General features: G+C 44.3%; 1 protein-coding gene across 1 annotated transcript in view; it reads left to right on the top strand.

The window, feature by feature from the left end:
• tgfb3 (transforming growth factor, beta 3) overlaps positions 1 to 22,790 on the top strand; it is a 120,511-nt gene extending 97,721 nt beyond the window's left edge. Inside the window, exon 7 of the mRNA XM_067992134.1 lies at positions 15,949 to 22,790. Within this exon, the coding sequence (XP_067848235.1) occupies positions 15,949 to 16,107 (159 nt within the window). The 3' untranslated portion in view covers positions 16,108 to 22,790. The remainder of the gene's footprint in view (positions 1 to 15,948) is intronic.
• Positions 22,791 to 26,959: the final 4,169 nt, after the last annotated feature.

Genomic DNA, 26,959 nt, shown 5'->3' with positions numbered 1-26,959 from the left:
ATTCACTGATATTCCCTCCATTCATTGATGTTCCCTCCATTCATTGATGTTCCCTCCATTCATTGATGTTCCCTCCATTCATTGATGTTCCCTCCATTCATTGATGTTCCCTCCATTCATTGATGTTCCCTCCATTCATTGATGTTCCCTCCATTCATTGATGTTCCCTCCAGTCCTTGATGTTTCCTCCATTCATTGATGATTAGTCCATTCATTGAAGTTCCCTCCATTCATTGATGTTCCCTCCATTCATTGATGTTCCCTCCATTCATTGATGATTAGTCCATTCATTGATGTTCCTTCCATTCACTGATACTCCCTCAATTCATTGATGTTCCCTCCATTCACTGATATTCCTTCCATTCATTGATGTTCCCTCCATTCATTGATGTTCCCTCCATTCATTGATATTCCCTCCATTCATTCATATTCCCTCCATTCATTGATGTTTCCTCCATTCACTGATGTTTCCTCCATTCACTGATGTTCCCTCCATTCACTGATATTCCCTCCATTCACTGATATTCCCTCTATTCATTGATATTCCCTCCATTCACTGATATTCCCTCAATTCACTGATATTCCCTCCATTCATTGATGTTTCCTCCATTCATTGATGTTTCCTCCATTCATTGATGTTCCCTCCATTCACTGATATTCCCTCCATTCACTGATATTCCCTCCATTCATTGATGTTCCCTCCATTCACTGATATTCCCATTCATTAATGTTCCCTCCATTCATTGATGTTCCCTCCATTCACTGATGTTCCCTCAATTCACTGATATTCCCTCCATTCATTGATGTTCCCTCCATTCATTGATGTTCCCTCCATTCACTGATGTTCCCTCCATTCATTGATATTCCCTCCATTGATTGATGTTCCCTCCATTCACTGATATTCCCTCCATTCATTGATGTTCCCTCCATTCATTGATGTTTCCTCCATTCACTGATATTCCCTCCATTCATTGATATTCCCTTCATTCATTGATGTTCCCTCCATTCACTGATGTTCCCTCCATTCACTGATATTCCCTCCATTCATTGATATTCCCTCCATTGATTGATATTCCCTCCATTCACTGATATTCCCTCAATTCTCTGATATTCCCTCCATTCATTGATGTTTCCTCCATTCACTGATATTCTCTCCATTCATTGATGTTTCCACCATTCATTGATATTCCCTCCATTCACTGATATTCCCTCCATTTATTGATATTCCCTCCATTCATTGATATTCCCTCCATTCACTGATATTCCCTGCATTTACTGATATTCCCTCCATTCACTGATATTCCCTCCATTCACTGATATTCCCTCCATTCACTGATATTCCCTCCATTCACTGATATTCCCTCCATTCATTGATATTCCCTCCATTCACTGATATTCCCTCAACTCATTGATGTTTCCTCCATTCATTGATATTCCCCCCATTCATTGATATTCCCTCAATTCATTGATGTTTCCTCCATTCACTGATATTCCCTCCATTCACTGATATTCCCTCCATTCATTGATATTCCCTCCATTCACTGATATTCCCTCCATTCACTGATATTCCCTCCATTCATTGATGTTCCCTCCATTCATTGATGTTCCCTCCATTCATTGATGTTCCCTCCATTCATTGATGTTCCCTCCATTCATTGATGTTCCCTCCATTCATTGATGTTCCCTCCATTCATTGATGTTTCCTCCATTCATTGATGTTCCCTCCATTCATTGATGTTCCCTCCAGTCCTTGATGTTTCCTCCATTCATTGATGATTAGTCCATTCATTGAAGTTCCCTCCATTCATTGATGTTCCCTCCATTCATTGATGTTCCCTCCATTCATTGATGATTAGTCCATTCATTGATGTTCCTTCCATTCACTGATACTCCCTCAATTCATTGATGTTCCCTCCATTCACTGATATTCCTTCCATTCATTGATGTTCCCTCCATTCATTGATGTTCCCTCCATTCATTGATATTCCCTCCATTCATTCATATTCCCTCCATTCATTGATGTTTCCTCCATTCATTGATGTTTCCTCCATTCACTGATATTCCCTCCATTCATTGATGTTTCCTCCATTCACTGATATTCCCTCCATTCAATGATGTTTCCTCAATTCACTGATATTCCCTCCATTCATTGATGTTTCCTCCATTCATTGATGTTTCCTCCATTCACTGATATTCCCTCCATTCACTGATATTCCCTCCATTCATTGATATTCCCTCCATTCACTGATATTCCCTCCATTCACTGATATTCCCTCCATTCATTGATGTTCCCTCCATTCATTGATGTTCCCTCCATTCATTGATGTTCCCTCCATTCATTGATGTTCCCTCCATTCATTGATGTTCCCTCCATTCATTGATGTTTCCTCCATTCATTGATGTTTCCTCCATTCATTGATGATTAGTCCATTCATTGATGTTCCCTCCATTCTCTGATATTCCCTCCATTCATTGATGTTTCCTCCATTCATTGATGATTAGTCCATTCATTGATGTTCCTTCCATTCACTGATACTCCCTCGATTCATTGATGTTCCCTCCATTCACTGATATTCCTTCCATTCATTGATGTTCCCTCCATTCATTGATGTTCCCTCCATTCATTGATATATCCTCCATTCATTGATATTCCCTCCATTCATTCATATTCCCTCCATTCATTGATGTTTCCTCCATTCACTGATATTCCCTCAATTCTCTGATATTCCCTCCATTCATTGATGTTTCCTCCATTCACTGATATTCTCTCCATTCATTGATGTTTCCACCATTCATTGATATTCCCTCCTTTCATTGATGTTCCCTCCATTCACTGATATTCCCTCCATTCACTGATATTACCTCCATTCACTGATATTCCCTCCATTCATTGATATTCCCTCCATTCACTGATATTCCCTCCATTCATTGATGTTTCCTCCATTCATTGATGTTTCCTCCATTCATTGATATTCCCTCCATTCACTGATATTCCCTGCATTCACTGATATTCCCTCCATTCACTGATATTCCCTCCATTCACTGATATTCCCTCCATTCACTGATATTCCCTCCATTCATTGATATTCCCTCCATTCACTGATATTCCCTCAACTCATTGATGTTTCCTCCATTCATTGATATTCCCCCCATTCACTGATATTCCCTCCATTCATTGATGTTTCCTCCATTCACTGATATTCCCTCCATTCATTGATGTTTCCTCCATTCACTGATATTCCCTCCATTCATTGATGTTCCCTCCATTCATTGATGTTCCCTCCATTCATTGATGTTCCCTCCATTCATTGATGTTCCCTCCATTCATTGATGTTCCCTCCATTCATTGATGTTCCCTCCATTCATTGATGTTTCCTCCATTCATTGATGTTCCCTCCATTCATTGATGTTCCCTCCAGTCCTTGATGTTTCCTCCATTCATTGATGATTCGTCCATTCATTGAAGTTCCCTCCATTCATTGATGTTCCCTCCATTCATTGATGTTCCCTCCATTCATTGATGATTAGTCCATTCATTGATGTTCCTTCCATTCACTGATACTCCCTCAATTCATTGATGTTCCCTCCATTCACTGATATTCCTTCCATTCATTGATGTTCCCTCCATTCATTGATGTTCCCTCCATTCATTGATATTCCCTCCATTCATTCATATTCCCTCCATTCATTGATGTTTCCTCCATTCACTGATGTTTCCTCCATTCACTGATGTTCCCTCCATTCACTGATATTCCCTCCATTCACTGATATTCCCTCTATTCATTGATATTCCCTCCATTCACTGATATTCCCTCAATTCACTGATATTCCCTCCATTCATTGATGTTTCCTCCATTCATTGATGTTTCCTCCATTCATTGATGTTCCCTCCATTCACTGATATTCCCCCCATTCACTGATTTTCCCTCCATTCATTGATGTTCCCTCCATTCACTGATATTCCCATTCATTAATGTTCCCTCCATTCATTGATGTTGCCTCCATTCACTGATGTTCCCTCAATTCACTGATATTCCCTCCATTCATTGATGTTCCCTCCATTCATTGATGTTCCCTCCATTCACTGATGCTCCCTCCATTCATTGATATTCCCTCCATTGATTGATGTTCCCTCCATTCACTGATATTCCCTCCATTCAATGATGTTCCCTCCATTCATTGATGTTTCCTCCATTCACTGATATTCCCTCCATTCATTGATATTCCCTCCATTCATTGATGTTCCCTCCATTCACTGATATTCCCTCCATTCACTGATATTCCCTCCATTCATTGATATTCCCTCCATTGATTGATATTCCCTCCATTCACTGATGTTCCCTCAATTCACTGATATTCCCTCCATTCATTGATGTTCCCTCCATTCATTGATGTTCCCTCCATTCACTGATGTTCCCTCCATTCATTGATATTCCCTCCATTGATTGATGTTCCCTCCATTCACTGATATTCCCTCCATTCAATGATGTTCCCTCCATTCATTGATGTTTCCTCCATTCACTGATATTCCCTCCATTCATTGATATTCCCTCCATTCATTGATGTTCCCTCCATTCACTGATATTCCCTCCATTCACTGATATTCCCTCCATTCATTGATATTCCCTCCATTGATTGATATTCCCTCCATTCACTGATATTCCCTCAATTCTCTGATATTCCCTCCATTCATTGATGTTTCCTCCATTCACTGATATTCTCTCCATTCATTGATGTTTCCACCATTCATTGATATTCCCTCCATTCACTGATATTCCCTCCATTTATTGATATTCCCTCCATTCATTGATATTCCCTCCATTCACTGATATTCCCTGCATTTACTGATATTCCCTCCATTCACTGATATTCCCTCCATTCACTGATATTCCCTCCATTCACTGATATTCCCTCCATTCACTGATATTCCCTCCATTCATTGATATTCCCTCCATTCACTGATATTCCCTCAACTCATTGATGTTTCCTCCATTCATTGATATTCCCCCCATTCATTGATATTCCCTCAATTCATTGATGTTTCCTCCATTCACTGATATTCCCTCCATTCACTGATATTCCCTCCATTCACTGATATTCCCTCCATTCACTGATATTCCCTCCATTCATTGATGTTCCCTCCATTCATTGATGTTCCCTCCATTCATTGATGTTCCCTCCATTCATTGATGTTCCCTCCATTCATTGATGTTCCCTCCATTCATTGATGTTTCCTCCATTCATTGATGTTCCCTCCATTCATTGATGTTCCCTCCAGTCCTTGATGTTTCCTCCATTCATTGATGATTAGTCCATTCATTGAAGTTCCCTCCATTCATTGATGTTCCCTCCATTCATTGATGTTCCCTCCATTCATTGATGATTAGTCCATTCATTGATGTTCCTTCCATTCACTGATACTCCCTCAATTCATTGATGTTCCCTCCATTCACTGATATTCCTTCCATTCATTGATGTTCCCTCCATTCATTGATGTTCCCTCCATTCATTGATATTCCCTCCATTCATTCATATTCCCTCCATTCATTGATGTTTCCTCCATTCACTGATGTTTCCTCCATTCACTGATGTTCCCTCCATTCACTGATATTCCCTCCATTCACTGATATTCCCTCTATTCATTGATATTCCCTCCATTCACTGATATTCCCTCAATTCACTGATATTCCCTCCATTCATTGATGTTTCCTCCATTCATTGATGTTTCCTCCATTCATTGATGTTCCCTCCATTCACTGATATTCCCTCCATTCACTGATATTCCCTCCATTCATTGATGTTCCCTCCATTCACTGATATTCCCTCCATTCATTAATGTTCCCTCCATTCATTGATGTTCCCTCCATTCACTGATGTTCCCTCAATTCACTGATATTCCCTCCATTCATTGATGTTCCCTCCATTCATTGATGTTCCCTCCATTCACTGATGTTCCCTCCATTCATTGATATTCCCTCCATTGATTGATGTTCCCTCCATTCACTGATATTCCCTCCATTCATTGATGTTCCCTCCATTCATTGATGTTTCCTCCAGTCACTGATATTCCCTCCATTCATTGATATTCCCTCCATTCATTGATGTTCCCTCCATTCACTGATATTCCCTCCATTCACTGATATTCCCTCCATTCATTGATATTCCCTCCATTCACTGATATTCCCTCAATTCTCTGATATTCCCTCCATTCATTGATGTTTCCTCCATTCACTGATATTCTCTCCATTCATTGATGTTTCCACCATTCATTGATATTCCCTCCATTCACTGATATTCCCTCCATTTATTGATATTCCCTCCATTCATTGATATTCCCTCCATTCACTGATATTCCCTGCATTTACTGATATTCCCTCCATTCACTGATATTCCCTCCATTCACTGATATTCCCTCCATTCACTGATATTCCCTCCATTCACTGATATTCCCTCCATTCATTGATATTCCCTCCATTCACTGATGTTCCCTCAACTCATTGATGTTTCCTCCATTCATTGATATTCCCCCCATTCATTGATATTCCCTCAATTCATTGATGTTTCCTCCATTCACTGATATTCCCTCAATTCATTGATATTCCCTCCATTCATTGATATTCCCTCCATTCACTGATATTCCCTCCATTCATTGATGTTTCCTCCATTCATTGATATTCCCTCCATTCATTGATATTCCCTCCATTCACTGATATTCCCTCCATTCACTGATATTCCCTCCATTCACTGATATTCCCTCCATTCATTGATATTCCCTCCATTCACTGATATTCCCTCAACTCATTGATGTTTCCTCCATTCATTGATATTCCCTCCATTCATTGATGTTTCCTCCATTCATTGATATTCCCTCCTTTCATTGATATTCCCTCAATTCATTGATGTTTCCTCCATTCATTGATATTCCCTCCATTCATTGATGTTTCCTCCATTCATTGATATTCCCTCCATTCATTGATGTTTCCTCCATTCATTGATATTCCCTCCATTCATTGATATTCCCTCCATTCATTGATGTTTCCTCCATTCATTGATATTCCCTCCATTCATTGATATTCCCTCCATTCATTGATATTCCCTCAATTCATTGATGTTTCCTCCATTCATTGATATTCCCTCCATTCATTGATATTCCCTCCATTCACTGATATTCCCTCAACTCATTGATGTTTCCTCCATTCATTGATGTTTCCTCCATTCATTGATATTCCCTCCATTCATTGATATTCCCTCCATTGATTGATGTTCCCTCCATTCATTGATATTCCCTCCATTCACTGATATTCCCTCAACTCATTGATGTTTCCTCCATTCATTGATATTCCCCCCATTCATTGATATTCCCTCAATTCATTGATGTTTCCTCCATTCACTGATATTCCCTCCATTCACTGATATTCCCTCCATTCACTGATATTCCCTCCATTCACTGATATTCCCTCCATTCATTGATGTTCCCTCCATTCATTGATGTTCCCTCCATTCATTGATGTTCCCTCCATTCATTGATGTTCCCTCCATTCATTGATGTTCCCTCCATTCATTGATGTTTCCTCCATTCATTGATGTTCCCTCCATTCATTGATGTTCCCTCCAGTCCTTGATGTTTCCTCCATTCATTGATGATTAGTCCATTCATTGAAGTTCCCTCCATTCATTGATGTTCCCTCCATTCATTGATGTTCCCTCCATTCATTGATGATTAGTCCATTCATTGATGTTCCTTCCATTCACTGATACTCCCTCAATTCATTGATGTTCCCTCCATTCACTGATATTCCTTCCATTCATTGATGTTCCCTCCATTCATTGATGTTCCCTCCATTCATTGATATTCCCTCCATTCATTCATATTCCCTCCATTCATTGATGTTTCCTCCATTCACTGATGTTTCCTCCATTCACTGATGTTCCCTCCATTCACTGATATTCCCTCCATTCACTGATATTCCCTCTATTCATTGATATTCCCTCCATTCACTGATATTCCCTCAATTCACTGATATTCCCTCCATTCATTGATGTTTCCTCCATTCATTGATGTTTCCTCCATTCATTGATGTTCCCTCCATTCACTGATATTCCCTCCATTCACTGATATTCCCTCCATTCATTGATGTTCCCTCCATTCACTGATATTCCCTCCATTCATTAATGTTCCCTCCATTCATTGATGTTCCCTCCATTCACTGATGTTCCCTCAATTCACTGATATTCCCTCCATTCATTGATGTTCCCTCCATTCATTGATGTTCCCTCCATTCACTGATGTTCCCTCCATTCATTGATATTCCCTCCATTGATTGATGTTCCCTCCATTCACTGATATTCCCTCCATTCATTGATGTTCCCTCCATTCATTGATGTTTCCTCCAGTCACTGATATTCCCTCCATTCATTGATATTCCCTCCATTCATTGATGTTCCCTCCATTCACTGATATTCCCTCCATTCACTGATATTCCCTCCATTCATTGATATTCCCTCCATTCACTGATATTCCCTCAATTCTCTGATATTCCCTCCATTCATTGATGTTTCCTCCATTCACTGATATTCTCTCCATTCATTGATGTTTCCACCATTCATTGATATTCCCTCCATTCACTGATATTCCCTCCATTTATTGATATTCCCTCCATTCATTGATATTCCCTCCATTCACTGATATTCCCTGCATTTACTGATATTCCCTCCATTCACTGATATTCCCTCCATTCACTGATATTCCCTCCATTCACTGATATTCCCTCCATTCACTGATATTCCCTCCATTCATTGATATTCCCTCCATTCACTGATATTCCCTCAACTCATTGATGTTTCCTCCATTCATTGATATTCCCCCCATTCATTGATATTCCCTCAATTCATTGATGTTTCCTCCATTCACTGATATTCCCTCAATTCATTGATATTCCCTCCATTCATTGATATTCCCTCCATTCACTGATATTCCCTCCATTCATTGATGTTTCCTCCATTCATTGATATTCCCTCCATTCATTGATATTCCCTCCATTCACTGATATTCCCTCCATTCACTGATATTCCCTCCATTCACTGATATTCCCTCCATTCATTGATATTCCCTCCATTCACTGATATTCCCTCAACTCATTGATGTTTCCTCCATTCATTGATATTCCCTCCATTCATTGATGTTTCCTCCATTCATTGATATTCCCTCCTTTCATTGATATTCCCTCAATTCATTGATGTTTCCTCCATTCATTGATATTCCCTCCATTCATTGATGTTTCCTCCATTCATTGATATTCCCTCCATTCATTGATGTTTCCTCCATTCATTGATATTCCCTCCATTCATTGATATTCCCTCCATTCATTGATGTTTCCTCCATTCATTGATATTCCCTCCATTCATTGATATTCCCTCCATTCATTGATATTCCCTCAATTCATTGATGTTTCCTCCATTCATTGATATTCCCTCCATTCATTGATATTCCCTCCATTCACTGATATTCCCTCAACTCATTGATGTTTCCTCCATTCATTGATGTTTCCTCCATTCATTGATATTCCCTCCATTCATTGATATTCCCTCCATTGATTGATGTTCCCTCCATTCACTGATATTCCCTCCATTCATTGATGTTCCCTCCATTCATTGATATTCCCTCCATTCATTGATGTTTCCTCCATTCATTGATATTCTCTCCATTCATTGATATTTCCTCCATTCATTGATGTTCCCTCCATTCATTGATATTCCCACCATTCATTGATATTCTCTCCATTCATTGATGTTTCCTCCATTCATTGATATTCCCTCCATTCATTGATGTTCCCTCCATTCATTGATGTTCCCTCCATTCATTGATGTTTCCTCCATTCACTGATATTCCCTCCATTCACTGATATTCCCTCCATTCATTTCATATTCCCTCCATTCATTGATGTTCCCTCCATTCACTAATATTTCCCCCATTCATTGATGTTCCCTCCATTCATTGATGTTCCCTCCATTCATTGATGTTCCCTCCATTCATTGATGTTTCCTCCATTCACTGATATTCCCTCCATTCACTGATATTCCCTCCATTCATTTCATATTCCCTCCATTCATTGATGTTTCCTCCATTCACTGATATTCCCTCCATTCACTGATATTCCCTCCATTCATTTCATATTCCCTCCATTCATTGATGTTCCCTCCATTCACTAATATTCCCTCCATTCATTGATGTTTCCTCCATTCACTGATATTCCCTCCATTCATTGATATTCCCTCCATTCATTGATGTTTCCTCCATTGATTGATGTTCCCTCCATTCACTGATATTCCCTCCTTTCACTGATATTCCCTCCATTCACTGATATTGCCTCCATTCACTGATATTCCCTCCATTCATTGATATTCCCTCCATTCATTTATGTTCCCTCCATTCACTAATATTCCCTGCATTCATTGATATTCCCTCCACTCATTGATGTTCCCTCCATTCACTAATATTCCCTCCATTCACTGATATTCCTTGCATTCATTGATATTCCCTCCATTCATTGATTTTTCCTCGATTCATTGATGTTCCCTGCATTCATTGGTGATTACTCCATTCAAAGAATTGCAAAGAATTTACAGCACAGAAACAGGCCATTCAGCCCAATAATTCCAAGCCAGTATTTATGGTCTACACAAGCCTCCTCTCTCCCTACCTCATCTGACCCTATCAGCATATCCTTCCATTCATTTCTCCCTCATGTGTTTATCGAGCTTCCCCTTAAATGTATCTATTCTATTCACCTCAACTGCTCCTTGTGGGAGTGAGTTCCACATTCTAACCACTCTCATTCATCGATGTTCCCTCAATTCATCGAAGCTATCTTGTGATCTTATTGAAACATATAAAATCCTGAGGGGTAGATTCTGAGAGGACGTTTCCCTTTGTGGGAGAGACTAGAACTAGGGGCCACAGTTTAAAAATAAGGGGTCTCCCACTTCAGACAGAGATAAGGAGAAATTTTTTCTCTCAGAGGATCAACGTATCCTTCTATTCCTCCACTGCTCTCAGGGAACTCCCTTCCCCAGATAACGATGGAGGCAGGGTCATTGAATATTTTTAAGGCTGAATTAGATAGATATCTGATGAACAAGGGAGTCAAAGGTTATAGTCGTAGATGGGAAAGTAGGGTTGAGGTCACAATCAGATCAGCCATGATCTTATCAAATGGAAGAGCGGGCTCGAGGGGCCGAATGGCCTACCCCTGCACTTAATTTATAAGTTCGTATGTTCGTATGTATGTTCGTGTGTATGTTCATATGCTCCTTCCATTAATTTGTGATCCCTGCATGCATTGATTTTCCCTGCATTCAGTGATGCTACTTCCATTGTATGATAGTCCCACATTTCATAAAACCATAGAAACATAGAAAAGTTACACCACAGAAGGAGGCCATTCGGCCCATCGAGTCCGTGCCGGCTCTATGCAAGAGCAATCCAGCTCGTCCCACTCCCCCGCTCTATCCCCGTAGCACTGCAATTTTTTTCCTTTCAAGTACTTATCCAGTTCCCTTTTGAAGGCCATGATTGAATCTGCCTCCACCACCCCCTCGGGCAGTGCATTCCAGATCCTAACCACTCGCTGTGTAAAAAGGTTTCTCCTCGTGTCACCTTTGGTTCTTTTGCCAATCACCTTAAATCTATGTCCTCTGGTTCTTGACCCTTCCGCCAATGGGAACAGTTTCTCTCTATCTATTCTGTCTAGACCCTTCATGATTTTGAATACCTCTATCAAATCTCCTCTCAACCTTCTCTGTTCCAAGGAGAACAACCCCAACTTCTCCAGTCTATCCATGTAACTGAAGTCCCTCATCCCTGGAATCATTCTAGTAAATCTTTTCTGCACCCTCTCTAAGGCCTTCACATCTTTCCTAAAGTGTGGTGCCCAGAACTGGACACAATACTCCAGTTGTGGCTGAACCAGTGTTTTATATAAAGGTTCATCATGACTTCCTTGCTTTTGTACTCTGTGCCTCTATTTATAAAGCCCAGGATCCCATATGCTTTTTTAACCGCTTTCTCAACCTGCCTTGCCACTTTCAACGATTTGTGCACATATACCCCAGATCTCTCTGTTCCTGTACCCCTTTTAGAATTGTGCCCTTTAGTTTATATTGCCTCTCCTCGTTCTTCCTACCGAAATGTATCACAATGCATTTTTCTGGTTAAATTTCATCTTCCACGTGTCCGCCCATGCCACCAGCCTGTCTATATCCTCTTGAAGTCTATCACTATCCTCCTCACTGTTCACTACACTTCCAAGTTTTGTGTCATCTGCAAATTTTGAAATTGTGTCCTGTACGCCCAAGTCCAAGTCATTAATATATATCAAGAAAAGCAGTGGTCCCAGTACCGACCCCTGGGGAACACCACTGTACACCTCCCTCCAGTCCGAAAAATAACCGTTCACCACTACTCTCTGTTTCCTGTCCGTTAGCCAATTCTGTATCCATGTTGCCATTGCCCCTTTATTCCATGGGCTTCAATCTTGATGACAAGCCTATCGTGCGGCACTTTAACAAATGCCTTTTGAAAGTCCATTTACACCACATCAACAGCATTGCCCTCACCTACTCTTTCTGTTACCTCATCAAAAAACTCTATCAAGTTGGTTAAACACAATTTGCCTTTAACAAATCCGTGCTGGCTTTCCCTAATCAATCCACACTTGTCCAAGTGACTGTTAATTCTGTCCTGGATTATCGTTTCTAAGTTTCCCCACCACCAAGGTTAAATTGACTGGTCTGTAGTTGCTGGGTTTATCCTTACACTCTTATTTTGAACAAAGGTGTGACATTTGCAATTCTCCAGTCCTCTGGCACCACCCCCATATCTAAGGATGTTTGGAAGATTATGCCCAGTACCTCCGCAATTTCCACCCTTACTTCCCTCAGCAACCTCGGATGCATCCCATCCGGACCGGGTGACTTATCTACTTTAAGTACAGCTAGCCTTTCTAGTACCTCCTCTTTATCAATTTTTAGCCCATCCAGTATCTCAACTATCTCCTCTTTGACAGCATCTTCTTCCTTGGTAAAGACAGATGCAAAGTACTCATTTAGTACCTCGGCCATGCCCTCTGCCTCCATGTGTAGATCTCTTTTTTGGTCCCTAATTGGCCCCACCCCTCCTCTTACTCCCCGTTTACTGTTTACATGCCTACAGAAGACTTTTGGATTCCCTTTTATGTTGGCCACCAGTCTATTCTCATACTCTCTCTTTGCCCCTCTTATTTCCTTTTTCACTTCCCCTCTGAACTTTCTATATTCTGCCCGGTTCTCACTTGTGTTATCAACCTGACATCTGTCATACTCCCCCTTTTTCTGCTTCATCTTACTCTCTGTATTTTTCGAAATCCAGGGAGCTCTGGCTTTAGTTGCCCTCCTTTCCCCCTCGTGGGAATGTACCCAGACTGTACCCGAACCATCTCCTCTTTAAAGGCCGCCCATTGTTCGATTACAGTTTTACCTGCCAATCTTTGATTCTAATTTACCCGGGCCAGATCCGTTCTCAACTCACTGAAATTGGCCCTCCCCCAATTGAGTATTTTTACTCTAGATTGTTCCTTGTCCTTTTCCATAACTAATCCAAACCTTATGACACTATGATCACTGTTCCCTAAACGTTCCCCCACTGACACTTGCTCCACTTGACCCACCTCATTCCCCAGAACCAGATCCAGCAATGCCTCCTTCCTCATTGGGCCGGAAACGTACTGGTCAAGAAAGTTCTCCTGAGCACACTTCAAAAATTCTTCCCCCTCTTTGCCCTTTACACTATTACTATCCCAGTCTATATTAGGATATTTGAAGTCCCCCATTATCACTACTCTATAGTTCTTGCACCTCTCTGTAATTTCCCTGCAAATTTGCCCCTCTATCTCCTTCCCACTAATTGGTGGCCTATAGAATACCCCCAGTAGTGTAATGGCACCTCTATTGTTTCTTAACTCTAACCAAATAGATTCTGTCCTTGACCCCTCCAGGACATCCTCTCTCACCAGCACTGCAATATTCCCATTAATCAATACTGACACCACCCCCCCACCATTCCTTTTTTCCCTTCCCTATCTTTCCTGAACACTTTGTATCCAGGAATATTTAGTACCCAATCCTGCCCTTTTTTGAGTCCGGTCTCTGTTATCGCCACTACATCATATTCCCATGTGGCTATTTGTGCCTGCAGCTCACCGACCTTATTTACCACACTTCGTGTGTTTACACACATGCACTCTAAACCTATTTTAGACATTCTCATATTCTCTCTTAGTCTGATCCCATCTACTGCCGTATTATTTCTCACTCTAGTGCTGTCTGTCTCTCCCAATCCTCTGTGCACCTTGTTTCTTTCTATTGCTACATCCTGTTGCCCCTCCCCCACAGCACCAGTGAACCTCCCCGTAAGGACATTGGTCCTCTCCATTCTCTCTGCATATTCACTCCAATCATTGATATTCCCTCCATTCATTGATTCCTCCATTCATTGGTGATTCCTTCACTCATTCATTGATGTTCCCTCAATTCATTAATGTTCTCTTCATTGTTTGCTGTTATCTCAATTGAGAGGGCGAGTTGGATTGCGGGCTGGGCGAGTTGGATTGCGGACTGGGCGAGTTGGATTGAGGGCTGGGCGAGTTGGATTGAGGGCTGGGCGAGTTGGATTGCGGGCTGGGTGAGTTGGATTGCGGGCTGGGCGAGTTGGATTGAGGGCTGGGCGAGTTGGATTGAGGGCTGGGCGAGTTGGATTGCGGGCTGGGAGAGTTGGATTGCGGGCTGGGTGAGTTGGATTGCGGGCTGGGTGAGTTGGATTGCGGACTGGGTGAGTTGGATTGCGGACTGGGCGAGTTGGATTGAGGGCTGGGTGAGTTGGATTGCGGGCTGGGGAGTTGGATTGCGGGCTGGGGAGTTGGATTGCGGGCTGGGGAGTTGGATTGCGGACTGGGGAGTTGGATTGCGGACTGGGTGAGTTGGATTGCGGGCTGGGGAGTTGGATTGCGGGCTGGGGAGTTGGATTGCGGGCTGGGGAGTTGGATTGCGGACTGGGGAGTTGGATTGCGGACTGGGCGAGTTGGATTGAGGGCTGGGCGAGTTGGATTGCGGGCTGGGCGAGTTGGATTGCGGGCTGGGGAGTTGGATTGTGGACTGGGGAGTTGGATTGCGGACTGGGCGAGTTGGATTGAGGGCTGGGCGAGTTGGATTGCGGGCTGGGAGAGTTGGATTGCGGGCTGGGCGAGTTGGATTGCGGGCTGGGTGAGTTGGATTGCGGGCTGGGGAGTTGGATTGCGAACTGGGTGAGTTGGATTGCGGACTGGGCGAGTTGGATTGAGGGCTGGGTGAGTTGGATTGCGGGCTGGGGAGTTGGATTGCGGGCTGGGGAGTTGGATTGCGGGCTGGGGAGTTGGATTGCGGACTGGGGAGTTGGATTGCGGACTGGGCGAGTTGGATTGAGGGCTGGGCGAGTTGGATTGCGGGCTGGGCGAGTTGGATTGCGGGCTGGGGAGTTGGATTGCGGACTGGGGAGTTGGATTGCGGACTGGGCGAGTTGGATTGAGGGCTGGGCGAGTTGGATTGCGGGCTGGGGAGTTGGATTGCGGGCTGGGCGAGTTGGATTGCGGGCTGGGCGAGTTGGATTGAGGGCTGGGGAGTTGGATTGCGGGCTGGGCGAGTTGGATTGCGGGCTGGGCGAGTTGGATTGCGGGCTGGGCGAGTTGGATTGCGGGCTGGGCGAGTTGGATTGAGGGCTGGGGAGTTGGATTGCGGGCTGGGCGAGTTGGATTGCGGGCTGGGCGAGTTGGATTGCGGGCTGGGCGAGTTGGATTGCGGGCTGGGCGAGTTGGAGAGACAGCTGAATGGGCCGAATGGCCCTTTCTTGCACTGTTTCTTATTGTTTCTTTTCCATTGCAGGTGCTGGGACTATACAATACATTAAATCCAGAGGCTTCAGCGACTCCGTGCTGTACTCCTCAGGACCTGGAACCTCTGACTATCCTGTACTATGTCGGTCGAACACCCAAGGTGGAACAGCTGTCAAACATGATTGTCAAGTCCTGTAAATGTAGTTGAGATACCTCCCATCGCGCGAGTATGCGTGTGAGGTATGTGCGTGTACGCGTGCATGTATATGTGTGTACATACGTGTGTGTGCGTGTATGTGTGTGCGAGGGATGAGTGTGTATGTGTGCGAGGGATGAGTGTGTTTGTGTGCGAGGGACGAGTGTGTATGTGTGCGAGGGATGAGTGTGTATGTGTGCGAGGGACGAGTGTGTATGTGTGCGAGGGATGAGTGTGTTTGTGTGCGAGGGACGAGTGTGTCTGCATATGTGTGAAGGACAGGCCTTGACACCCAATCAGCAGACTGAACACGACCTACTGTTGGCACTAATCTGACCTCACAGAACAGACTGGCAAGAGAAGAGTTGCAAAGATTTACAAAAAAAAAGAAATGACAAAAAAGCCCAAAATATATAAATCAAAGATCTTAAGCAAGCCTTGTAAAGTGCAGAGTGAAGCGGATTAGCACATTGGTCCTACGAGAGACTCTGTTCACGGTTGTGGGCGCTAACTGTCCTCCTCAAGGATCTATTGACTGTAAACACAGAATCCTAGCAGTGAGGATGAAGTCAGTTCACGTCACGAGTGTAAAGGCCAGTGGATATGGAGAATTCAAAGCGAATTCAAATGACTTTAATTTGTAATTTTTTTTGCGCTGTGCGCAGTATTGGCAACGGGAGCGGAGGAGGAGTCATGTTTTAAATCTCCTGAACAGAATCCTGGTTAGCAAATAGCCAGTGCAAGGTGATTTTCCAGATGGTAGATTTGAAAGTGTCACTGCCCCCGTCAATAGAAATGAAGCTTCGGCAAGTCAGAGAACACACGGAGCAAGTTGGAAGTTATACTGACAAAAGAGCCACAGCGCCATGCTGACTCTGGGCTTCCAAGAATTCCAGGCTACTCCTGGTTCGAACATCAAGGACTCAATGTGTGAGAAGATAGCAGGTAACACAAGTCAAAGGGGCTGCCCACCATTCATAGAATCTCTGACGTTACCATGAGATGATTCCAGATCTTGCCTGTTTTAAAACTAACTTTACTTGCAGGAAGAAGTTAATGCTGATCTTGCCCTAACACTGCCAGGGCTGTCACCTTTGAATCAGAGCTCCAAGCAGCTTCACTCCCCTGTCAAGCATTTGATAGAAAAACCTCAGTAATCTAATTTTGGTTTTTGTTTCCAATTTGTGATTTGTAGAGTTGGTAAAAGGTGTATGTAATTGCTGGATATACCAAGGGCAAGTACTGGAGTCAAAAGGCCCACGAGAAACACATCAATGAGAAGGTAACGCTGTGAGTTAAAGACCAACACATATAGATAATTACTCCGAGTCCCTCCATCACCGATGGACACTGACCCATTGTCCCTCTATCACTCATAGGTCCTTATTTATCTGTGATGGACTCTATTGGTAATAGGTGTCAGTGTTAGACTATGGGACTGTATCTATTAGTGATGGATTCTTTGGTGTCTATAGGTCAGTATCTCAGTGATGGTGTCTATAGGTCGGTATGTTTCAGTGTTGGTATATATATGCCAGTATCTGTGTGTTGGTATTTATGGGTCAGTATCTCAGTGTTGGTATCTATACATCAGTATCTCTCAATGACGGCATCTATGGGTCAGTATATCTGAGTGACGGTGTCTATGGGTTGGTGCCCGTTAGTGACGGTTTCTATGGGTTGGTGCCCGTTAGTGACGGTTTCTATGGGTTGGTGCCCGTTAGTGACGGTGTCTATGGGTTGGTGCCTGTTAGTGATGGTGTCTATGGGTTGGTGCCTTTAGGTGATTGATAGCATAAAGTAGGATTATTACCATACAATCAATAGGGAGCCTTGCCCACTGTAAGCGCAGGTCAGAAATTCGAGCTCACTAGTGTGTTTCCTGAGCGTTTAAAATGTCTGTGTGCATCACTGACCCGAATTTCCCACATTCATCTTGGTAGAAAAGGCTCCTACTGATGGTGTAGAGTTGGAGTGTCCCTGGTCTGGAGTTACCTTCTTCTTTATCACCTGCTGTATTATGGCACAGGTAGAAAGTCTTACATTGATGTTTGAGCTGCAGTAAGTCTTCATTAAAGGGATATGCCAGGTATATTTAATTTATAACTCCCATTTTTTTATTTATTGACTGGCCTTTTTAGCTCTGTGCATATCCCCAGTCCCAAGCCGTCCTCTCTGCTCCCCAGCTCCTTACTCTCCTCCTGATACCTGCTCCTCTCTGCTCCCCAGCTCCTTACTCTCCTCCTGATACCTGCTCCTCTCTGCTCCCCAGCTCCTTACTCTTCTCCTGATACCTGCTCCTCTCTGCTCCCCAGCTCCTTACTCTCCTCCTGATACCTGCTCCTCTCTGCTCCCCAGCTCCTTACTCTCCTCCTGATACCTGCTCCTCTCTGCTCCCCAGCTCCTTACTCTTCTCCTGATACCTGCTCCTCTCTGCTCCCCAGCTCCTTACTCTCCTCCTGATACCTGCTCCTCTCTGCTCCCCAGCTGCTTACTCTCTTCCTGAGATACCTGCTCTCCTCTCAAGGTTCCTGCTCTGCTTTATGCTCCCCTCCCCAGGTCTCTGCTCCCCTCCCCAGGTCTCTGCTCCCCTCCCCAGGTCTCTGCTCCCTCCCCAAGTCCCTGCTCCCATCAATCTGGACTGGTACTGTATGCTTCGTGTGTGTCTCAATGCCAGCTCCTGTACATGTACAGTACACAGCGGGTAAAAGGGAACAATTCACTCCAGTCTAGTACTGTACGGCCCGTGTGTGACTCCATATCAGTTCCTGTACATGTATAGTACACATCAGGTAAAAGGGAACTTCCATCTGGTACTGTACGGCCTGTGTGTGTCTCGGTGTCAGTTCCTGTACATGTATAGTACAAAGCAGGTAAAAGGGAACTTCCGTCTGGTACTGTACGGCCCATGTGTGACTCTATATCAGCTCCTGTACATGTATAGTACACAGCAGGTAAAAAGGAACTTCCGTCTGGTACTGAACGGCCCGTGTGTGTCTCGGTGTCAGCTCCTGTACACGTACAAGGCACAGCGGGTAAAAGGGAACAATTCACTCCCGCCTGGTGTGTGTCTAATGTTGTACCTAAGGTCTGCACCAGCTGACGTCTATCAACAGGGCAAGCAAGGATTGCTGAGAATTTCTTCGTTGGTTCTCAGATAAAGACGTGAACCCCAGATAAAGATGTGAACTGTTCCTCTGCTGATCTTCTGCTGAAGATACATTGTCTGATCGGGAGAGCCCCGAGGAAATTTCCGGCATTTGTTCTTATTGGAGAAATGTTACTTTGCCAGCATGCCGCACACGATCTGTATTGGTGGTGTCCGCCTCCTGGAAAACATCGGCCAGCTTCCTTACAGTACAGGTTGTGTGCCAGGGTTTTTGTGTTGCGTACTGAACCCCGTCCCGAACAGTAACCAGTTTAGATGTACAGTCCCATACTGCACTGGCCTACTGCACAAACCAAATGAATGATCTGTGATGGCAGGAACTTTCGAATTGGTTCCTGATATTACCCTCAACTCTCTCTGATTTGAGGGTGGGGGAACGACAACACAGATCGCAGGATAACAAAACTGACCCCATCATTGACCCTGCTCGTGGTCTAACAGTTACCATCAGATCGAATGAACTTGCATTTATATAGCGCCTTTCATGACCCTTAAGCACTTTACAAGTGTTGTAATGTAGGAAACGCAGCAGACGGGGCTTCGGTTTAATGTCCCATCCGAAAAGGGGCACCTCCGACAGTGCAGCACACTTTACAAAGGTAAATGACTGACTCATGTTTCACAAACGTGAAAGAAACCCTCATTGAGCGTCCCTTTATATATAACAAAAGGGCCGATAAATTAAAATTGCAACGTTCCTCGTATTATATCCTCAGGATTGGATTGTAAAGCATCTGTGGAAGGAATGAAGAGCCAGGTTTCATGGAAGCTGTTGAGTGTAATGAAACTGGCAAACTATAAAACCTCAATACTGGTATCAGTCATATACCACAGAACAAGCACTGCATTTATTAGTGCCTTATCACGCCCTCAAGGAATCGCAGTGTGTTTCATAAGAATATAAGACATAGGAGCAGGAGTAGACCATACGGCCCCTCGAGCCTGCTCCGCCATTCAATCAGACCAGGGCTGATCTTCAACCTCAACTCCACTTTCCCGCCCGATCCCCACATCCTTTGATTCCCCTACAGTCCAAAAATCTATCGATCTCAGCGTTGAATATATTCAACGACTCAGCATCCACAGCCCTCTGGGGTAGAGAATTCCAAAGATTCACAACCCTCTGAGTGAAGAAATTCCTCATCTCAGTCTTAAATGTCAGACCCCTTATCCTGAGACTATGCCCCCTAGTTCTAGACTCTCCAGCCAGGGGAACAATCTTTCAGCCTCTACCCTGTCAAGCCCCCTCATAATCTTATATGTTTCAATGAGATCACCTCATTCTTCTAAACTTCAGAGAGTATCGGCCCATTCTACTCAACCTCTCTTAATAGGACAACCCTCTCATCCCAGGAATCAATCATGTGAACCATCGTTGCGCCGCCTCTAAGGCAAGTATATCCTTCCTTAGATAAGGAAACCAAAACTGTAGACAGTACTCCAGGTGAGGTCTCACTAAAGCCCTGTACAACTGTAGCAAGACTTCCTTACTCTTGTGCTCCAACCCCCTTGCAATAAAGGCCAACATGCCTTTTGCTTTCCTAATTGCTTGCTATACCTGCATGCTAACTTTTTGTGTTTCTTGTTCGAGGACACCCAAGTCTCTCTGAACACCAACATTTAATAGTTTCTCACCATTTAAAAAATATTCTGTTTGTCTATTCTTCCTACCAAAGTGAATAACCTCACATTTCCCCACATTATACTCCATCTGCCACCTTCTTGCCCACTCACTTAACCTGTCTATATCCCTTTGCAGACTCTTTGTGTCCTCCTCACAGCTTACTTTCCCACCTAGCTTTGTATCGTCAGCAAACTTGGATACATTACACTCGGTCCCTTCATCTAAGTCTTTAATATAGATTGTAAATAGCTGAGGCCCAAGCACCGATCCTTGCGGCACCCCACTAGTTACAGCCTGCCAACCTGAGAATGACCCGTTTATTCCTACTCTGTTTTCTGTCCTTTAACCAATCCTCTATCCATGCTAATATATTACCCCCAACCCCATGAACTCTTACCTTGTGTAACAACCTTTTATGTGGCACTTTATCGAATGCCTTTTGAATATGGCATCACATCAATGAATTACTTTGGAAGTGTAGTCACTGTTGTTCTGTAGACAAACATGGCAGGCAAATTCATGCACAGCAGGATCCCACAAACAGCAGCAAGATGAATGACCACTTGATCTGCTTTTGGCTGAGGGAGGAATGTTGGCCAGGACACTGGGAGAATTCCCCGCTCTTCAACTTACACTATGGGATACTGAGCAGGAGACAGGGCTTCACTTTAATGTCTCATCTGAAAGACATCACCTCTAACAATGTCAGTCTCTCAGGGTTGGCCTAGATTATAGGCGCCAGGCCAGGAGTGAGGCTTGAATCCACAACCACCTGATTCAGAGGGGAGCGTGCTACCAACTGAGCCAAGCAAGCATATTTGTTTCAAAAAATGAAATACATTAAATGAATTCCCAAATTCCGGAATTAAAAATATTGGAGGTGTTTGGGTGAGGTATATTAGCAAAGAACGGTGCCTTGGTTCCCAATTAAGATAATGACAAGTCAACAGGAAAGTACATGTACTTGGTAAACCTGCCTCTAAACAAGGAGCTTTATTTAATTTATTCATTCTCGGATTGTGGGCATCGTTGGCAAGGCCGGCATTTATTGCCCATCCCTAATTGCCCTTGAGAAGGTGGTGGTGAGCTGCCTTCTTGAACTGCTGCAGTCCATGTGGTGAAGGTTCTCCCACAGTGCTGTTAGGTCAGGAGTTCCAGGATTTTGACCCAGCGACAATGAACGAACGGCCGTTATATGTCCAAGTCGGGATGGTGTGTGACTTTGAGGGGAACTTGGAGCTGATCGTGTTCCCATGCACCTTTGTCCTTCTAGGTGGTAGAGGCCATGGGTTTGAGAGGTGCTGCTGAAGAAGTCTTGGCGAGTTGCTGCAGTGCATCCTGTAGATGGTACACACTGCAGCCACTGTGTGCTGATGGGGGATATTTAAACTGGTGGATGGGGTGCCGATCAAGTTGACTGCGTTGTCCTGATAAGCAGGTTGGAGCTGGCATCTTCTCTGGCCTTTAACTTAGCTTAGCTGAACTGGATGACAGCAAAATGAGCAGAATGGGTGGAGATACTGGTAGCAGTGATGGTTTGGATGTGGGGTTGGGAGGGCGGTTAACAATGGTGCATTTCTGTGGATGATCAACTGTACTCGATAAATGTCCGTGTATAAATGGGAATAAAAGAACACAAACCTCTCGGTTAGTCCGCAGTGAATTGAGAAACCACAGCTCCTATTAATCAGACTGTTTGTGTGACAACGTAGGATGGGGCTCCTGATTGGCCTACAGCCTGTCGATCTCCGGTGTGTGCAGTTCCATGGAAGGTTGCACATCCTACCTGATAATTTATTTTTAGTACTTTTTTCCATTAATGAATAAACTTTTTTTTAAAAAAACAGGTTTGTTGTATGTGAACTTGCTGTGAATAAAGTGTAACTCGGATTCATTTTCAGCCTTTTTTTCTTGGCTCACTTGACTTAAGAGGGTTTACACTGCGACAATGCAACAAAGTCACACTGAAGGCAAGATGGAGAGGGAAGGGGGGGTCTTTTCACCCGAATGGGAGTCAGGCTGTGGAATAATTTACCACGGAGGGACATAGGGGACAATTAAATGTGTTGGGCAAGACTTCACCAGCTGATTTGAAAGAAGAAAAAGACTTGCATTTCTATCGTGCCTTTCACAACCTCAGGATGTCCCAAGGTGCTTAACAGCCAATGAAGTACTTTTAAAGTGTAGTCACTGTTGGAATATAGGGAACACAGCAGCCAAATTGCACACAGCAAGATCCCACAAACAGCAATGTGATAAATGACCAGATAATCTGTTTCTGTGATGTTGGTTGAGGGATAAACATTGGCCATGGCACAGGGTGAACTCCCCTGCACTTCTTCCAATAGTACCAGTGGGATCTTTTACACCCACCTGGGAGGACAGACAGGACCTCAGTTTAATGTCTCATCCATCTCTGACAGTGCAGCACTCCCTCAGTACTGCACTGGGAGTATCAGCCTGGATTATGGGCTCAAGTATCTGGAGTGGGGCTTGAACCCATGACCTTCTGACCTAGAGACGAGAGTACTACCCACTGAGCCACAGCTGATTTAGCCCAAATTTGAGCTATGCTGCACCGTGGGCTGTGTGTCCCTCATTGTGCAACGTGTTGAAAGAGTGGGACTCGGGGTCAAATCTAATGTAGAAACCTCAAATCCGCGAGTTTGCAATCTCAGCCGTCCTGCAGCGACTCTGCTTTTCCTGGTGGCACCGATTAATGACAGGGCATCCCGGTTAAGGCAGGATCGGTGAGCGGTTTGGTGGAGGAGTTAGTAATAATTACAGAGGGTGTTAGGTGGATGACGGGCCTACACATTCTGTTACCCATCAAATGCCAAATGGATCAAATGATCAAATGCCCAACCATCTTCAGTTGTTTCATCAATGACCTTCCCTCCATCATAAGGTCAGGAATGGGGATGTTCGCTGATGATTGCACAGTGTTCAGTTCCATTCGCAACCCCTCAGATAATGAAGCAGTCCGTGCCCGCATGCAGCATGACCTGGACAACATCCAGGCTTGGGCTGATATGTGGCAAGTAACATTCGCGCCAGACAAGTGCCAGGCAATGACCATCTTCAACAAGAGAGAGTCTAACCACCTCCCCTTGACATTCAACGGCATTACCATCGCCGAATTGCCCACCATCAACATCCTGGGGGTCACCATTGACCAGAAACTTAACTGGACCAGCCATATAAATACTGTGGCTACAAGAGCAGGTCAGAAGCTGGGTATTCTGTGGCGAGTGAGTCACCTCCTGACTCCCCAAAGCCTTTCCACCATCTACAAGGCACAAGTCAATAGTGTGATGGAATACTCTCCACTTGCCTGGATGAGTGCAGCTCCAACAACACTCAAGAAGCTCGACACCATCCAGGACAAAGCAGCCCGCTTCACTGGCACCCCGTCCACCACCCTAAACATTCACTCCCTTCACCACCGGCGCAGTGTGTACCATCCACAGGATGCACTGCAGCAACTCGCCAAGGCTTCTTAAACAGCACCTCCCAAACCCGCGACCTCTACCACCTAGAAGGACAAGGGCAGCAGGCACATGGGAACAACACCACCTGCACGTTCCCCTCCAAGTCACACACCATCCTGACTTGGAAATACATCGCCGTTCCTTCATCGTCGCTGGGTCAAAATCCTGGAACTCCCTTCCTAACAGCACTGTGGGAGAACCTTCACCACACGGACTGCAGCGGTTCAAGAAGGCGGCTCACCACCACCTTCTCAAGGGCAATTAGGGATGGGCAATAAATGCCTGCCTCGCCAGCGACACCCACATCTCATGAATGAATGAAAAAAAGGATCATTTTATCAATTTAAAAAAGTTGATAAAACAGCTGAAAAACAAGGCGATCTTTTATACCATGCGAGTCTGCAGCTCATTCGACCCACTCCCTCCCTCCTTGTGACGGCAGTAACTGTTGTTTCTCACCCATCCTTTTTTCTATTTTATCCTACCTTACTGAAATACTTGCTTATCTGTTAGTTTCCGGTTCCGATGAAGGGTTGTACCTGAAACATTAACTTGTCTTTTCACTTCACAACAGATCATTGATCCGCTGTATTTCCAGCAGTTTCTGTCGTCGTTTCAGATTTCTAGCGTTTGCTGATTTTTCTTTTCTTAACAAACCGAGACCTTGCTTAAACACACAAACGCTGAGCAGTAATTTCATAGGGTCACAGGCTCAGACAGGAGAAATCCAGTGATTTTGTTGTCTGGAGGCTGGTCTAGGTCAGTGTTGGCCAACAGGTTAGTCGCTTGGCACATGTGGCTAACGGGGAATCCAGATGTGGCTAATTGCATTTCTGATCAATAAATAAAAAAATGAGTAATCAACACTGAGGTTGGGCCTGTGATGTCAATACTCATTCGCACGGTGTATGGCTGATCTGTACCTCATCTCCATTTACCTGCCATTGCTCCATACCCCTCGATACCCTTACCTAACAAACATCTATCGATCTCAGTCTAGAAAGCTCCAATTGACCCCCAGCATCCATAGCCTTTTGGTGGGGGGGAGTTCCAGATTTCCACTACCCTTTGTGTGAAAAAATGCTTCCTGATTTCACTCCTGAACGGCCCAGCTCTCATTTTTTAGATTGTGCCCCCTTGTTCTGGATTCCCCCACCAGAGGAAATAGTTGCTCTGTATCTACCCTATCGAATTCTTTAAACATTTTAAGCACCTCTCGGTTGGATGTATAAGATCCCATGGTGCCATTGACAGGAGGATGGAGTTACACCATCTCCTGCTTCTCCAACATCACCACCACAGAATATCTGCTCATGTCTCTCGTTGTTATCCTGTACACGCGAAGAACTTAGAGACAATGATTTCTTTGCACAAAGCCCCACATCTGAAAACATTAATATTAATTTTAATACATCAGCTGGAAGATTCTTTCTGAAACAGGCAAATCCATTTTGAGCATACAGAGCACTATAGCTCCAGTGGTGTTTACAGAGAGGTCCCAGCCAACAAGAACCCCTCTGTCACATCTCTCAGCGTAATAAAAAATAAAAGTCTAAAACCCACCCATTCCCATTATTATATACAAATTGGTCACAGAGTAAAACATTCCAAAAAATAATGTTAACAAAGAACCATAAATACCCACATCAAAGTCACTTGATGCTGTTGATGGGTTTATAATGCAGGAGTGACTCGATTTCACTGGCCTGTGGTGTGATCACTCACCGCTGTGAAATGTTAGGGAGTAATTCAACCCATGGGGAAGGGGATTTGCTCACAAGGTGACTCCCTCAGCCATGTAGTACCCACGTAAAATAGTCTGTGCGTTTCTGCACCGCACACCACCCCCTCACATTCCGACTCAGTGGGTGACAGTGTGGGTAACACTGTCAGTTCAACCCACCCCGGGGGCCCCACAGGAGAAACCTCCCGCTCCTCCCTATGGGGTAACACCCCCTCTAGATTAGTTTTCCTTCTGAAGGAGTTTGTGTAAGGAAGGGACATGAGCTCCCTGTCACATGGGAGTGCCGTTGGGGAGTGGAAGGTTATGAAATGGCCAAAGATCTTGCGGAACTCAGCAGTGAGCTGTGAAAGATTCAGGGCATCGAGCTAACAGGTTCAGAACAAATTTTACACGGCAGAGAACACAGAAAGAAGGTGAGAAATCATCATTTGTATCAGGGGTCCATCAAACACATACAGACACCCATATCATAGTGGTGCTCATACTGCCCTGGAGTCCCCTCAGTTCCATCTCCCCATCATCTGTGACCCTCAGCAGACTTGCTGCTCTATACAGTTCTGGGCCACCAGACACAGGCCTTCACCACTGAGAAGGACAAGGGCAGCAGGTACATGGGAACAACACCACCTCCAAGATCCCCTCCATGTCACACATCCCCCATCATCGCTGGGTCAAAATCCTGGAACTCCCTAACAGCACTGTGGGAGAACCTTCACCACACGGACTGCAGAGGTTCAAGAAGGCGGCTCACCACCACCTTCTCAAGGGCAACAGGGATGGGCAATAAATGCTGGCCTCGCCAGCGACGCCCACATCCCGAGAATGAATGATAAAAA

The sequence above is a fragment of the Heptranchias perlo genome, chromosome 10 (assembly GCF_035084215.1).
Source record: "Heptranchias perlo isolate sHepPer1 chromosome 10, sHepPer1.hap1, whole genome shotgun sequence".
Taxonomy (NCBI): domain Eukaryota; kingdom Metazoa; phylum Chordata; class Chondrichthyes; order Hexanchiformes; family Hexanchidae; genus Heptranchias; species Heptranchias perlo.
Note: the sequence above shows the minus strand (reverse complement) of the source record. Positions and strands in the feature narration are given on the sequence as shown.